The 15194-nt window shown below is 55.7% G+C and overlaps 1 protein-coding gene across 1 annotated transcript in view; it reads left to right on the forward strand.

Moving 5' to 3' along the window:
- The window catches only part of ADGRB2 (adhesion G protein-coupled receptor B2), a 36963-nt gene extending 22959 nt beyond the window's left edge, over positions 1–14004 (forward strand). The window contains exons 9-30 of the mRNA XM_080921593.1: positions 82–188; positions 1003–1197; positions 1274–1342; positions 1424–1532; positions 1808–2144; positions 2898–3003; positions 3189–3232; positions 3452–3578; positions 3842–3945; positions 4040–4142; positions 4981–5131; positions 5320–5389; positions 5808–5874; positions 6043–6128; positions 6425–6523; positions 8600–8771; positions 9058–9153; positions 9445–9484; positions 10152–10771; positions 12575–12610; positions 12901–12999; positions 13522–14004. Of these exons, the coding sequence (XP_080777719.1) occupies positions 82–188; positions 1003–1197; positions 1274–1342; positions 1424–1532; positions 1808–2144; positions 2898–3003; positions 3189–3232; positions 3452–3578; positions 3842–3945; positions 4040–4142; positions 4981–5131; positions 5320–5389; positions 5808–5874; positions 6043–6128; positions 6425–6523; positions 8600–8771; positions 9058–9153; positions 9445–9484; positions 10152–10771; positions 12575–12610; positions 12901–12999; positions 13522–13710 (3026 nt within the window). The 3' untranslated portion in view covers positions 13711–14004. The remainder of the gene's footprint in view (positions 1–81; positions 189–1002; positions 1198–1273; positions 1343–1423; positions 1533–1807; positions 2145–2897; positions 3004–3188; positions 3233–3451; positions 3579–3841; positions 3946–4039; positions 4143–4980; positions 5132–5319; positions 5390–5807; positions 5875–6042; positions 6129–6424; positions 6524–8599; positions 8772–9057; positions 9154–9444; positions 9485–10151; positions 10772–12574; positions 12611–12900; positions 13000–13521) is intronic.
- The last annotated feature ends 1190 nt before the right edge of the window (positions 14005–15194 follow it).

Genomic DNA, 15194 nt, shown 5'->3' on the forward strand with positions numbered 1-15194 from the left:
GCCCTGGGTCTGCATCTCAAGATGTGGAGGGGGCGTAGGCCAGAGCTCAGCCCTACTGCTTGTCATTCTTTATCTCTGCAGGTTCTGCTAGCCGCCGCTGCCTCCTCAGTGCCCAGGGCGTGGCATACTGGGGACTGCCCAGTTTTGCTCGTTGTATATCTCATGAATACCGCTACCTGTACCTGTCAGTAAGTGTGCATTGTTGGGTTGGGGGGCTGTACAGTATGTCCCAAGCCCCGGCAGGCGCTTAAGGCTATTCCATTTCCCCGTGCCTTGGTATAAGCCGTGTTTCTCTTTGTCCCATGTCAGGGCCTCTTAGGTATCTTCCTCTGTGTTCCTACCCACAGCCCCCCATCCTGAGCTTGTTAGACATGGAGAGTTAAGAATACATTGAGGCTGGACATGGGCACACACTTAACCCAGCCCTGGAGAGGCAGAGGCAGCCTCTGAGTTCGAGACCAGCCTGGTCTACATTGCAAGCTTCAGGACTGTCAGGGCTACATAGAGAGACCCTGTCTCAAGAAACCAAAACACAAACAAAGGATGCATTTAAGTGTGCTCCGCTACACTGGGAGCTCTTTGAAGGCAGGGACAAAGTTGAAGTTATCTTCGTGTCCCTAGCTCCCGGCTCAGGGCTTGCATGTGGACAAGGACGGTGTCAACAAATGTGGCCCGTGCGTACATGCTTTTGACCAAATTGGGAATTGATGTTGTGTTTGCACCAAAAGCTTGTATTTGTGAGATCCTATGTGTGTGGTGCTTCATAATGTCTACGGTCCCTTGGGGACAGAGAGGTGCACAGTCCCCAAATCAGCATATTATTCTGCCTTTGGACATCTGAGTCCCTTCTGCCTCTGTCTCAGACTGTCTCCTGGGAGCCTCTCTTTGAGCCTGTATGCCCTCTCTTCCTTGGACGCACCCTGCGGGTAAAAAGGAGGACTGGCCAAGGGCTGCTCCCAGTTTCTGACACTACAGTGACAGGGGCACATGTGTCACCCGCAGCTTCGGGAGCACCTGGCTAAGGGCCAGCGCATGCTGGCAGGTGAGGGCATGTCCCAGGTGGTGCGGAGCCTGCAGGAGCTACTGGCACGACGCACTTACTACAGCGGGGACCTGCTCTTCTCTGTGGACATTCTAAGGAACGTCACTGACACCTTCAAGAGGGCCACCTATGTCCCTTCTGCTGATGACGTGCAGGTACTACTCCACAGCTCCGGGGTCTCCTGGGACAGCTCGGTGGCCCGTAGCTCCTGACCCAGCCCTCTTTCCCCAGCGTTTCTTCCAGGTGGTGAGCTTCATGGTGGATTCAGAAAACAAGGATAAATGGGATGACGCTCAGCAGGTGAGGGGCTCCAGCGTTCCCCTCTCAGGACCCCCCACCCTGCCTCAGCCCCTCAGCCCCTCACACCCTCTCTGCTCCCAGGTGTCTCCTGGCTCTGTGCACTTGCTGCGTGTTGTGGAAGATTTCATTCACCTCGTGGGCGATGCTCTCAAGGCCTTCCAGAGCTCTCTGATTGTCACGGACAACCTGGGTACAAGGGCGCAGGCGGGGGTGGGGGGTGCTGGAACCTGGATTAGAACCTTAGCACCCCACTTCCCCGGGTGAGGGATGGTATTCAGGGAGGCTCTTCTTTGCAAGCTTCGTCCTTCCTTCCACTTAACCCCATGCTTCTGTCTTTCTGTGTGTCTTCCTTCATTGTCTCCGTTCATGCACCTTGCTTGTGTGTTGGTTCTGACTTCCCTGGTGTGCATCTGTCTCCCCTGCGTCTGTCTTTGGCATGCTCTGCCCACCCTCCCTCTACTGCAGTGATCAGCATTCAGAGAGAGCCCATCTCAGCGGTGTCCAGTGACATCACATTTCCCATGCGGGGCCGCAGGGGCATGAAGGACTGGGTGCGACACTCAGAGGATCGCCTCTTCTTACCCAAGGAGGTGCTCAGCCTGTCCTCCCCAGGGAAGCCAGCCACACCTGGGGCAGCCACAGCAGGCATCCCGGGCAGGGGGAGGGGCCCAGGAACAGTGCCCCCTGGCCCGGGCCCTGCCCACCAGCGTCTTCTCCCAGCTGACCCCGACGAGTCCTCTTCCTACTTTGTGATCGGTGCTGTGCTCTACCGTACCCTTGGCCTCATCCTGCCACCCCCCAGGTGAGTCCACCAGAGAGCATCTCCTCCCGCAGCCGTGTACCTGGAGGCCCCTTGTCTGGCTGTGGACATGGTCACTTCTCAGAAACACGAAGGACAAAGGGAGTGACGTGTTTGCCTAGCAAGCATGAGGACCTCAGGACCAATGCCAGCAGTTCTCAACCTTCCCAATGCTGCAACCCTTTAATTCAGTTGATGTTACAGTGACTCCCCCACCTTCCTCAGCCATAAAATCATTTTCACTGCTACTTCGGAACTGTAATCTTGCTACGGTTATGAAGCGTAATGCAAAAAAAAAAAAAATCATCTGTGTTTTCCTCTGGTCTTGTGGGGGGTCGCGACCCACAGGTTGAGAACCACGGACCTCTACAAACCAGCCTGACATGTTATCGATGTGACTGTTAGTTTTGCTGCTGGGAAGGCGAATGAGGTGGTTCCCTGGGGCTTACAGGGTAGTCAGTCTAACTGGCTTTGGGCGGTTGTGGGCGAATAAGAGAGCCTGCCTTAGAAAGGTGGACGGGGGCTAAGGAACAACAGCTGAGGTAGTCTTCATGAACACGTGTATACACGCACTTGCATACTTGCACACGTGCACGCACACACAGATCCACAAAACCAAAACACGTAGGCAGTTCCCAGAGGCTCTGTCCCACCCTTGGCCCTTGGTAGTCCCTAGCCAGGACAGATTAGAGTTTCTAAGTCTGGGCACCTGATGTCAGGAGCTGACCTCAGTGTTTGCTTACGCCCCACTCCCAGGCCTCCACTTGCCGTCACCTCCCGGGTGATGACAGTGACTGTGCGTCCCCCCACCCAGCCTCCAGCTGAGCCCCTCATCACAGTAGAGCTCTCCTACATCATCAATGTGAGTGAGGGCCCAGATGGGGACCCCAGCTATCTGCCCACACAGGGCCTGAGGCCCATCTCAGGGAGGTGGTTTGTGCTTGGGTGGTGGGTCTGACCGGTGTGGGTCCTGCTGTGGCAGGATAGGTGATGACCAGGGACGGTATGCTACTCACCTGAGAATGTACACATCTTTTTGCTCTCCAGGGCACCACTGATCCCCACTGCGCTAGCTGGGACTACTCAAGAGCGTGAGTTGGGGCAACCCTAGACCCTCTCATCAAAAATGGCCTCCCATCTGAAAGGTCAAAGGGTTCCTTGGTGCCATCCTCGGCCTGAGGGGTCAAGAGCACATCTTGGGGCTCCCTGCTGTCATCTCATGGAGTTTCACTTGAGTGGGCAGTAGTCAGCACTGGGTTTGGGGCTACAGAGCTGGGCCCTGGGTTCATGCCATCTCTCCCTCATCCAAGAGATGCCAGCTCGGGGGACTGGAACACTGAGAGCTGCCAGACCTTGGAGACCCAGGCGGCTCACACCCGCTGCCAGTGCCAGCACCTGTCCACCTTTGCTGTCCTGGCCCAGCCACCCAAAGACCTGGTGAGTGGGAGAGAGGCGTCTGTACTCCTCGAGGCCTCCGAGTGAATGGATATACCTGTGGGCCTTGCACATGGAAGGGGGCTGTTGTCCATAGTCATGACACCTGCTTGGGAGTACGTGGCAGTTGGTGAGTGTGAGCAAGTGTGCGCATGTGTGCATCTGGTTGTGTTTGGAAGGGTGTGGGTGAATGAGTGTAAACACACCTGCGCACGTGTGCCCTTCTGCCTTACCTTTGCCCTCTCCCTGCAACCTATCTCCCACAGACCCTGGAGCTGGCAGGTGCTCCCTCTGTCCCCCTGGTGATCGGCTGTGCGGTGTCCTGCATGGCCCTGCTCACATTGCTTGCCATTTATGCGGCCTTCTGGAGGTAAGTCGGATGTTGAGCAGGATGGGAGGTGGCCAGCTCTCCAGGGCTGGGCAGGCAGCCAATGCCTCTGCCTCTGCCCACTGTGCCCTGTCAGGTTTATAAAATCAGAACGCTCCATCATCTTGCTGAACTTCTGCCTGTCCATCCTGGCTTCCAACATCCTGATCCTGGTGGGCCAGTCCCGGGTGCTGAGCAAGGCAGGTGCAGGCTCCTGGGGGGGGTGTGGGAAAGGGCATAAGGGAGGAGGAGGAGGGGTGCAAGTGAGGGGAGGTGGTTGTTATTTTTAATGATTTCTTTATGCGCATCGGCGTTCCGCCTGCATGCATGTCTGTGTGTGGGAATCAGATCCCCTGGAACTGGAGTTGAAGACAGTTGTGAGCTGCCATGGGTGCTAGCAATTGAACCCGGGTCCCCTAGAAGAGCAGCCAGTGCTCTTAACCACTGAGCTATCAGTGGATGTTTCTTTGGATGTACACTGAGGCCCTATGGTGGAGAAGGCGTGTGTGGAGTCATGTGCAGGTGTAGTTGAAGGCATTGCTGTGTGTGTGTGTACTGAGTAATGAGTGTTTGTGTACTTCAGTTGATGTATGCATGAGTGCCTAGCTGCATGTGTGTTGGGTGGGAGGCGTTGGACCCCACCTCTTGTCTGTGAGTTCTCCATCTGCCTGTGGATGCTCCATGCTCACTGTCCCTCCTACCCAACATGGCCTTCTCTGCACAGTTCGAGCACTGTGAGAGCCAGGTGTGGGGTTCTGCTCGGCCATGACGTGGCAAGTGCTCCTCCTGTCTGTGCGTGGGTGGCCTGCCTGCCCGCCTCCCCGGATGCCTAGTGCTGTGTGCATGTCGCCAGGCCTGTGTCGTGCTGTGTGTGGGTGCAGGAAGGCGGGGGTGCCTGGCAGGGCTCTGGTGGGGGAGGGGGGCTCAGGTAGGCGGCTGGCCATGCAGCACCTAGGCCTAGCAGTGAGTGTGGGAAACTGGCAGCTCCCACCCTGGCCTCTGCTCAGGGCCACTCCCTCCTGTTACCTCTCCCTGCAGGGTGTATGCACCATGACGGCTGCCTTCCTACACTTCTTCTTTCTGTCCTCCTTTTGCTGGGTGCTTACAGAGGCCTGGCAGTCCTATCTGGCTGTCATCGGGCGGATGCGCACCCGCCTGGTTCGCAAGCGCTTCCTCTGCCTGGGCTGGGGTGAGCGGGGCCTTGCTGGACTCTGCTGTTGGGCCTGGAGTGGCGGGGTGTTGGGTTGGGGGAAGCCAAAGTCACGCACTACCTAGACTCTGGCCCAGCTCTCTGGGGATGGGAGTCAGTCGGGTTGAGGATGATAGGGAGGGTCCCCTGAGCACCTGCAGCCTTCTCACCTGTTACCCCGTCCCCAGGTCTACCTGCCCTGGTGGTGGCTGTGTCTGTTGGCTTTACTCGCACCAAAGGATACGGTACATCCAGCTAGTACGTGCGCCCCCATTGGTGAGGGTGGGAGTGGAGGGGTTTGTGGGTGTGTTGGAGGAATTGAATTGGACGTTAGGTCTTCTCAGGCTGAGGTCTTCACCTATTCTTTATTGTAGATTGTTGGGTAAACTCCCTTCTGTCTGAGCCTCAGTTTCCCTAGCTGTAAAAGGATATGTTGGGACTGGGCCATTTCTAAGTTCCACTGTACTTAGGGATCAGCCTACTCATATTTCTATGGAGGCCCAATGTGAGTCTCTGTGGGAGAGGAAACAGACTTATTGAGACATGGCTGTGTCTCTCCCCGTCCGGAGGCTTAGTGTCTACTGGGGATGTGGGCATGACTACCCAGGGTCTGAGGATACACAAGGGAGGAAAGGCATGCTGGGAATCTGATTTCCTCTTTTCTTCCCTACCCCAGCTGCTGGCTGTCCTTAGAGGGTGGCCTGCTCTACGCCTTTGTGGGTCCAGCAGCAGTCATTGTCCTGGTATGTGTGTGCCCCTTTCAGCATCTAGGGAGGGTTGTGGCCCCAGAAGGTCATGGTTTCCATTTGCCTTCTCCCTGGCCTCTAGCTCCCTCCAGCTCCTGGGGGTGTCGTTGCCCCGAGGGCGCCTGGTGATCTTGTCTTTCCCATTCGGCTCCACCCGGCCCCTAGGTGAACATGCTTATCGGAATTATCGTCTTCAACAAGCTCATGGCTCGAGATGGCGTCTCCGACAAATCTAAGAAGCAGAGGGCCGGGTAAGGGGAGGGTCTCTGCAACTCAGCCTTCCTGGGCAGTGTGCAGGGAGGGGGAGCCGAGTGTACCTCGGAGACTCAAGGCTTGCTGATGCCATCCCAGGCTCCCCAACCTTGGGAAATCAAGGGTGCAGGCAAGGTGGGCACCCGGAGTGCTCAGCTGCAGACCCTCGCCCACCCTAACCCAGCTCTCTCTCTCTCGTCTGCCCTCCCCTCCTACCCTTCTCGGGGCTCATTCTGCCCCATCTCCCGGCTTCCCATGTGTTTCCCCCTTCTCCCGTGTCTGTGCCGCCCCCGAGGTCGGAGCGGTGCCCCTGGGCCAGCCTGCTCCTCCCCTGCTCAGCGTGTGGAGCGGTCCCCAGCCCCCTGCTCAGCTCAGCCTCGGCCAGGAACGCCATGTTAGTTGTGCCCCCTGGGGGGCGGTGGGGGGCGGGCAGGGGCTAAGGAATGGGAGGGCAGTGCCCATGGTGGGAGTTGGGAGGGATATCAGCCCAGTGCCTTGGAGAGCTTGTCCTGCCCCTGCCCCCCTAACTGCTATATGCTCCCTGGATCTCAGGGATGAGGTGGCTGAGGACAACGGGACCCCATGCATAGAGGGCTGTGGTGCCCTGTTCACCCTGCCCTCTGGTCCCTGCCCCTGCTCTGGCTTAATTTTCTACACAGGCACAGCTGCAGACCCCTCCTCTTACCACCAACCTCAAGGCCCCGAGAATCGTAGGCCCTTAGAATTTTTGAGCTATTAAGACCTTCAAATTAGAATGGAAGAATCTTAGACTAAGACAATCAGACACCGAAGAACATTGAAATGACTGAAACATACTTATCTGTCATAGAATCTGACTTGAATTTCAGAGGCTTTGGACCTCACAATCACAGACAAAATCGTGGAGGGAGACAATTATTTCATCGAGGCACCCCAACTTAGCAGCTAAGAATCCTAAAACCTCAACTGTGCAACAGTACAACGGTCTTGGGCCCAACCCTCCTACCAGGGCTGGAAGTCTACTTGAGTCACCCCAACCAGTGAGGGCACAGCTTTGTCACACTCCTCGGGGCCTGTGGAGATGTCTGGTACCATCATTGTGGAGCTTCATGATGCTCTAGGAGCTATGAGCTTCCTCTGCTAGGACTACCACATCCCTATGCCCGGTCTGCTGAACAATCAGGTCAAAGGGTGGGCCTTAGAGTCTGCCGCCAAGCTGGAGTTTTGTCCCAGCTCTCCTCTCCTGGTCCAGCTGGGCACACTCCAGCCTCCTCATCTATCAATTGGGATACTAGTCCCCGGGCCTGTTTGTTGGAGTTGTTTTGATCACAATTTGAAATAATCTATGTAAAGTGTTCAGTGGAGGGCCTGGCAGAGAATTGCTGGTTAATCAAAAGCAGCTCTTATTACTGTGATTAGAGCATCTCTAGTTCTTGGCTCCGCCTCCCCGGGCTTGACAGACACTGTGCTTCCTCCACCCCAACCTTGCCTGGCTCAACAGCCCTGAACCTCTCTTCACAGGACAGGTCTTGGCCCCCTGCCCGCCCATCTTTCTGCCTCAGCCTCTGGCTGTCTCTGCAGAATGGTGCCACCCAGCCCTGTCTGGAGCTGTGCCTGACTCTCCACTGGGGTTGCTGCGGGTGGGGTAGATTGGGCTGGGTGTGGCTCCTTGCCCGGTAGGACAAGGCGGCTTCCTTTTATTTCTTGTTCCTCATGGGCTATAGTAGTTGCTGGGGATGGAGACCAGTCTGTTGGCCACTGCCTCTCTGCCTTTTTTTTTTTTTTTTTTAAATCCGAGAAAGGAGGCTGGCGATACCTGGGCTTGGTTCTGACCCCAGCTATGTCCCTTTTGCCCTGGGTTCTGAGCAACCACCAGGAGCCAGCGGCTCCTCTATGCCTCCACCTGGCTGGGCTTGGCTCCATCTTCTCTGCAAGGATTTGTGCTGTGGTGTTCTCCACATGCTCTGCCTGTTCAGTCTTCCTGTCTGGGGTGTCTGTCTGTCTGTCTGTCTGTCTGTCTGTCTCATACTCCTCTTACTGTGGTGGTCATCTTTCTTTGGTCTTCTGCTCCTTCTCTCCCCGGCCTACTGTCCTGGAATCTCTGGGGATATGGCTCTGAACTATGTCTTTCTCCAAAGCTTCCAAGGTGCAAGTTGGGCCTGATGTTCCCCATGTTTGCTGTCTGCCCTTGCTTCCCTCCTGTTTCGGCCTTCCTCATCTCTGCTTTCCAATATCACCTTTGTGCCTGCTGAGTCCCACTGTGTCCGTGTGTCCGTCCCTCCTACCTCTCATGGTCCCAGCTCCGGCCTTGTAGTTCCGTCTTTGTCCTCTGTTTCTCCTCCAGTTCTTGGCCCCTCTCTGCTTGGAAACACTCCTGAGGTCCCGGAGTTTGGGGCCCTGCCCGTCCCCAAGCCGAGGGGAGGCCTAGGCTCCCACCACCCTGTCCCGTAGAGTGTCGCGCTGACAGACTTTCTGCTGCTGTCCCTCTCAGGGCTTCACTCTGGAGTTCCTGCGTGGTACTGCCTCTCCTGGCGCTTACCTGGATGTCTGCTGTCCTGGCCATGACAGACCGCCGCTCCGTCCTCTTCCAGGCACTCTTTGCTGTCTTCAACTCTGCACAAGGCTTTGTCATCACTGCCGTGCACTGCTTCCTGCGCCGAGAGGTGGCTAGGCTCTTCTTGATTGACCTCCCCCACAACCCCCATGCTGGGCTCTGGCTTCTCCCCACTGTGTGGTACAGGGTGACCAGGGTGCTTCAGGCCCTTGGCAAGGACGCTTGTAGCTTGGGCAGCCCTGAAGGCCTGGGTTGTCTTCAACTTCTTCTCCCTGACATCCCTCAATCTCTGTCTCTCATTCTACCTCAGTCTGAGCATCTGGGGTGGGAAACCCTGCCCACTATTGTGGGGTGATATGGAGACTTCAGGCCCAGCAGGTGTTTTCTGCCTCCAGGTCCAGGACGTGGTAAAGTGCCAGATGGGTGTGTGTCGGGCTGATGAGAGTGAAGACTCCCCAGACTCCTGCAAGAATGGGCAGCTGCAGATCCTGGTGAGTGCGAGGAGGACTGGACAGACCTCCCCTCCCGCCCTGTCATAAGTTCCTTACCTTCTCTATCCCATCTGAGCCAGAGACCAGGTTTAAGTCACACTCAGCTGCTGACTTCAGGGAGGTGCTGGGCAGAGGCTCGGCCCCATTGTTTCTTCCCTTCAATTTGAGGTTATGTTGGGTAGTACCTCGGGTGGGAGGACTGAGGATCTGGGGAGGGAGAACCTGAGCCGTTCCCACCCCGATCCATCTCTCTTCCCCCTGCCAACCCGCTCTCTCCCTCTCTCCCTATAGTCAGACTTTGAAAAAGACGTGGATCTGGCTTGTCAGACAGGTGAGTCTGTTAAGAAGCCATAGGCGTGGGCAAGACAGGGGTCCCATACCCTGTCATGACAACGCTGATGGGGACCAGACTGCTAGTGTCCCGTTTTGACATTGGCCAGGAACAGGTTAGATTTACATCTGGGAAGGCCAGTTACCACTTGCTTCTAGGCAAAAGTCCCCTCTCTAAGCCTCAGCTACCCACCTGTAAAGGAGAAAATAGCACCTCTTGGGTCAGGTGGAAGGCCCAGGGCCTACATGAATTAGGGGGCATTGAGTTTATAGTAGGGGGCCTCGGCATATGTTAGCCGCTATGTTCTTCCAACAGTCCAGTGGCTGTCCCTGGTGTCGCATGCCATCTTTTCTCTGAGGTATATGCCTCCCTAGGGAATAGAGACGAGTAATCAATGCCTTCTCTCCACAGCTTTGGGACTGTAGGGAAGAGGTTAGGATGTGTAGCAGGGCACTCATGGGAGCTCAGCTTTGGCTTTTCTACTCTGCATCCCTTGGGGCCATGGTCCCTGTAGTATATAAAGAATACCAACCACCTCCCCAGAACTCAGTCTCCCTTATTTGCTCAAGCTCAGAAGCTTGGTCCCCAGCCAGACCTGAGCAAGACGGTCTCATTGTAGGGTCTCCCTTCTTTAGGGCTCACCTTTTCCTCCCACTTCTGTCCCCAGTTCTGTTCAAGGAGGTCAACACTTGCAATCCGTCCACCATCACTGGGACCTTGTCCCGCCTGTCTCTGGATGAGGATGAGGAGCCCAAGTCTTGTCTCGTGGGTCCTGAGGGCGGCCTCAGCTTCTCACCACTGCCTGGGAACATCCTAGTACCTATGGCAGCGTCACCAGGTCTAGGGGAGCCACCACCACCACAGGAGACCAACCCTGTGTACATGTGTGGGGAGGGTGGCCTGCGGCAGTTGGACCTTACATGGCTACGGCCAAGTGAACCAGGCTCCGAGGGGGACTACATGGTGCTGCCCCGGCGGACTTTGAGCCTGCAGCCTGGCGGTGGGGGTACAGGGGGTGAGGAGGCCCCAAGGGCCCGGCCTGAGGGGACCCCCCGGCGGGCCGCCAAGACAGTGGCCCACACTGAAGGCTACCCCAGCTTCCTGTCTGTGGAGCACTCGGGTCTAGGGCTGGGCCCTGCCTATGGGTCTCTCCAGAACCCATATGGGATGACCTTCCAACCACCACCGCCAACACCCAGCGCCCGCCAAGTACCAGAGCCAGCAGAACGTAGCCGGACCATGCCCCGTACAGTGCCTGGTTCCACCATGAAGCTGGGCTCCCTTGAGGTGAGGGGCTATGGAAAGTAGGAAAGGGAATCTACCTACTGTGTGCCTGAGATCATGTCTAAGTCATGGTCTGTATCAGGAAGAGAGAGCTAGCAACCTCCCCAGAGCAGTGCTGGGATCCTCATGCCAATGTGTACGCTTCCTTCTACTGGGGCTCACAGCGCTCAGCTCCCAGGAAACTCTGGATTGTTTGAATGCTTCAAATGGATGAAGCTTCATGAATCCATTCATTTAGAATTCTGGTATCTACCCTGGGGTGACTGGTCAGGATGAGTCCTCCATTACTGCAACCATGGCTCAGGTGCCCAATTGGTAAGGTAGAGACTGAGCCTGGGTCTCTGCAGCATGTGGACCTGAGTCAGGTCTGGACTTGCTGACCAGCAGTGAAATGCTGACCACACTGCATCGTTTCTCTGAGCCTCGACTTTCTTGTGTGTAAGTGGGTATAGCTTGGACCATGGGATGATATAAGCCTTTGATTCCTATGTGGAATAAGTAGAAAGTGTTAGAAAATTGGCTAGTATCACAGAAGTTGCCTCAGGGTGCCACCCTTGGCCTCTGATGGGAAAATGGAAGCCCCTCTGTTTCCTCTGCCTTGCCCCTTGCAGATCATCCCTGGGGACACATAGATTAGTAGAAGTCCAAAGTAGAGCTCAAGGGTATTCTAGAAATCTAATTGGAGGGATGAGGGTGATGTGGATAAGGAAAGAGGTTGGAGTCCCAGCTTCTACACAATTAGCTGCTTGTGTCTAGCCTGGAAAAGTTGCTCTCTGTCCTCTGCACAAAGACAATTAAGTTAGCAGCTAGAGAGGTCACAAAGTTTAGCTTTGTGCCTAAAATGATCCTCGAACATTTGGTGCCCGCTCCTGCCACAGATGGTACCAAGACAGGAAGGCGTTCACAAAGACAGAAAAGACAACAGAGGCAGGGAAGACGACATCAGTGACGAGAGGTTGGACCAGTGGGGAGGAGCCAGTTCTTGGCCCTTGTGTTGCTGAGCCTCTGGAGCACTATGTATGAGTTAAGGGTACCAGTGCTGTTGCCTTTAGAAACAGAAGCTAGGGACAGGCAAAGCTTTGTGATGGAGAAGCAGGCTGGAGGCAGAGTAGGCTGGAAGACAGGAGGAAAAACAAGAGAGTGGAGTCAGGTTGGGTCTTACAAACTCTACCTCTTGGTCTTAACATCACCTCTGTGGGCCTGAGGCCAAGTGGCAAGGCCCTTTTCCTTCCCTCCCTGGGTCTCAGTTTCCCCATTTAACTGGAACAGTCGGCCTTGGTCTTGCGAGTCTTCTCAATGCCAGCATTGTAAGACTGGAGCCTTCTTGAGTGGCATTGGATGTCACCGAGCTTGTTGGTGCCTTGGAGGTGACCTTGGCCAGGCAAGGGTCATAGGAGAGCAAGGAAGCGAGCAGACAAAAGAGGCAAGGTGGGGCACATAGGCTGGGCATGAAAAGCCCAAAATTCTCTTTGCAGGGCAAGTTCAGGATTCCAAGGAGATGGGGGTGGGGGACTGGGATCCAGGGCATACAGAATAAGCATTCACCATATGATCCTACATGATGGTAACCCTGCCTCTTCACAGCTGACCTGGGTCAGCATTCATGTGTGTGTTCCCAGGAGCACATCTGACCACACATGTGCACTACAGACCTCAGCTACTGTGCTGTGACCCTAAGGGCTAGCCCATAAGATAAGGATTCTCAACTCCAGGGACTGGGTTGGGGAAGGTACCATAGAGTCCCGGGGCCCATAGAGCGTCGCCCGTGGAAAGCTCCTCTCTCATGGCCTGCTTGTTACTCCATAGCGAAAGAAGCTTCGGTATTCAGACTTGGACTTTGAGGTGAGTGCTGGGGCTGGGAGGGGGTGTGTTCCCCAAGGTCGATTTCTAAAATTATCCCAGGCCCCATTGCACAGCCCAATGTTGGACCACCAGGCCTCTGATTTCCTGGGACCTTCCCCACTATCCTGCTCATACCCATGACTCTGGGGCAGAAATAGAGGCAGAGAGACAGACAGAGAGAGGGGAGGGCGGGGGAGGCTAGCACAGGAGAGCAAGGGAAGTCCCAGCCTTGCCAACAGGAACAGGGCAGAGGGCAGGGGGCACTCCTTTGACACCCAAGTGGCCCCTAGAAGGTGATGCATACCCGGAAACGGCACTCGGAACTCTACCACGAACTCAACCAGAAGTTCCACACTTTCGACCGCTACCGTAGCCAGTCCTCGACCAAGGTGAGGACTCTTCTGTTGCTGCCCCTGCCTACCCTACAAAGTGCATGGTCCCCAAGGGGTGGCGCTCTCACTTGGACTCTGTTGGTAGAAGGAGACGTTATAGAGTGTGTATTTGGGTAGAGTGGTACATATATGGGCGAAGTCCTCCCGCGTGGGGTTCCGAGAACCTCCTGTCTTCCTGCTCCCCTCGCTTGCCTGGATAACTTTGGCTTACCTCACTGAGGGCCTGCCTGCATGCGCAGCTGCTTCAGGGTTGCAAGGGGGTGAGAAGGTGCCCCAGAGAGCAGACGCTAACAAGGTCTCCTACGTTAGTTAGAAAGGGTAGGCAGACGGGAGACATGACCTCAGGGAAACACCATTGCTGTAGCGGTCACTAAGGGTCTGGCAATTCATTGTACTTGACTGTGCCTCATACCTGATCATTTAATGACACTGGGCAGTCTTGACCCTCCTGGGGCATCCTTAGTTTGCTCTGTATGGTGGATGAGAGGGTGCCACAGGCTTGCCCTGCCCCTTTCACAGGAGAAACCCAGCCCCCCCGGGGGACGCCCTGGCTTGTCCCAGCACAGGAGGCATCAAAGCTGGAGCACTTTCAAATCTATGACACTGGGCTCACTGCCCCCCAAACCCCGAGAACGGCTGGCCCTGCACCGGACAGCAGCCTGGGAGCCCACAGAACCGCCAGACGGCGACTTCCAGACAGAGGTGTGAGTGCCACGCCGGACTGCCCACTGCACAGAAATATATATCTATTTTCACACTCCACTTTGGAACTACCAGGAGCCAGTGCCCCTCCCCCTCCCGAGGCTGGGCAGGAGGTGCAGAGGACTCAGCCTGGCTGGGGGCAGCCAGACTGGCGGGGCCTGGGGGCCAGGACCCCTCCTTGTTCTCAGAGGTCCCTTAGCCACCCACCAGAGCCTCATCTTTGCCCCAGCCTGTCTGTCCCTGTCCTGGGCTGGGGAGGGGGGAGGGAAACTTTGTTGGGAATAAACTTCACTCTGTGGATATGGCTGCTGAATTGTTTGCTGCCCCCAGGCAGATCCTCCAGCTCTTCAGTTGTATAACGGGATCAGGCCAAACCTGACTGAAAGGGAGGGGCTTGTTGCATGCTGACCCTGGCTTTGGTCCTGACTCCCTTAGGACATACCCCTTACCTGAGCTGGGCTGGGATAAGAAACTGAAAATGTGAGCTAGGCCACTCTGTAACTGAGTAACTGCCCTGGCCCTGGCTATCTTTCACCAGGGCATGGGCCCAGGCTGCTCACACTGAGTTGCTTTCAGGGGACAGGATCTCAGGTGAGTGTTAGGAACCCTACACACATCTCCCATTCCTCACAGCATCCATGCTGGAAAATCACACCTTTGTGGTTACAGAATGAAGAGAGTGAAAATGATATGCTCAGGGCCATGGTCAAAGGCAGAGCCCAGGTTCACATACCCAGGCTTGGTGGAGGTAGCATTTCAGCTCAGCCTTCTGGGACTTGACCGTCAACTGCAGTGGAGCTATGAGGAGTTGGATTGTGTCAGAGCTTTGGTGTGGTATGGGGTTGAGGGTAGAGAAGCAAAGCTGGCTTGGTGTTGGAGGGCGGGACTCTGAGGCTCATTGCTGGATTGTATTCTTCACACGTCTGAGTTCCTGGGCACCAGTACAAGGGGGCATGGGATCAGCATGTGGAAGGTCTCGTGGTGCGTGCGGTAGTTCTTCTAAGCAGACAGGAGCTAAAGATTCAGCAGCAGCCACAGAGATTGCTTGCTAGTCTGGTCATTTAATAACATGACCATCTCCGGACCCACAGGGACTCATGAGACACAAATCCAGGCCCTTGAGGGAGTTGCTGTGGGAATTAGGATGGGAACATAAGAAGGAACAGGCCACTAGGGTGGGTTGTCACAGTTGATATGACAGCCTCAAACTGGCTGGAGAAAGGGCATGCCCCCCCCCCCTTTTTTGATTCTGCAGGCTTTGGCACAGGCTTCTCGGTCCAATTGGAATCCTGCCTGAGGTGGGTCCTGCAGATGAGTCTTCCCAGGCCTGTGCTCCCAGCCTATGTGCTCCACCTACTTCCCAGTGTTTACTGATACAGTGTTCACTAGGACGTTAATTTATCTGCGTTCCAGACGGGGTTTAAGTTCCGTGTTTTACAGATGAAGAAACTGAGACCTGGGGGGGGATACCGATGTGACTTTCCCCAACT

Source organism: Micromys minutus (genome assembly GCF_963924665.1).
Source record: "Micromys minutus genome assembly, chromosome: 9".
In the NCBI taxonomy this organism is placed as follows: domain Eukaryota; kingdom Metazoa; phylum Chordata; class Mammalia; order Rodentia; family Muridae; genus Micromys; species Micromys minutus.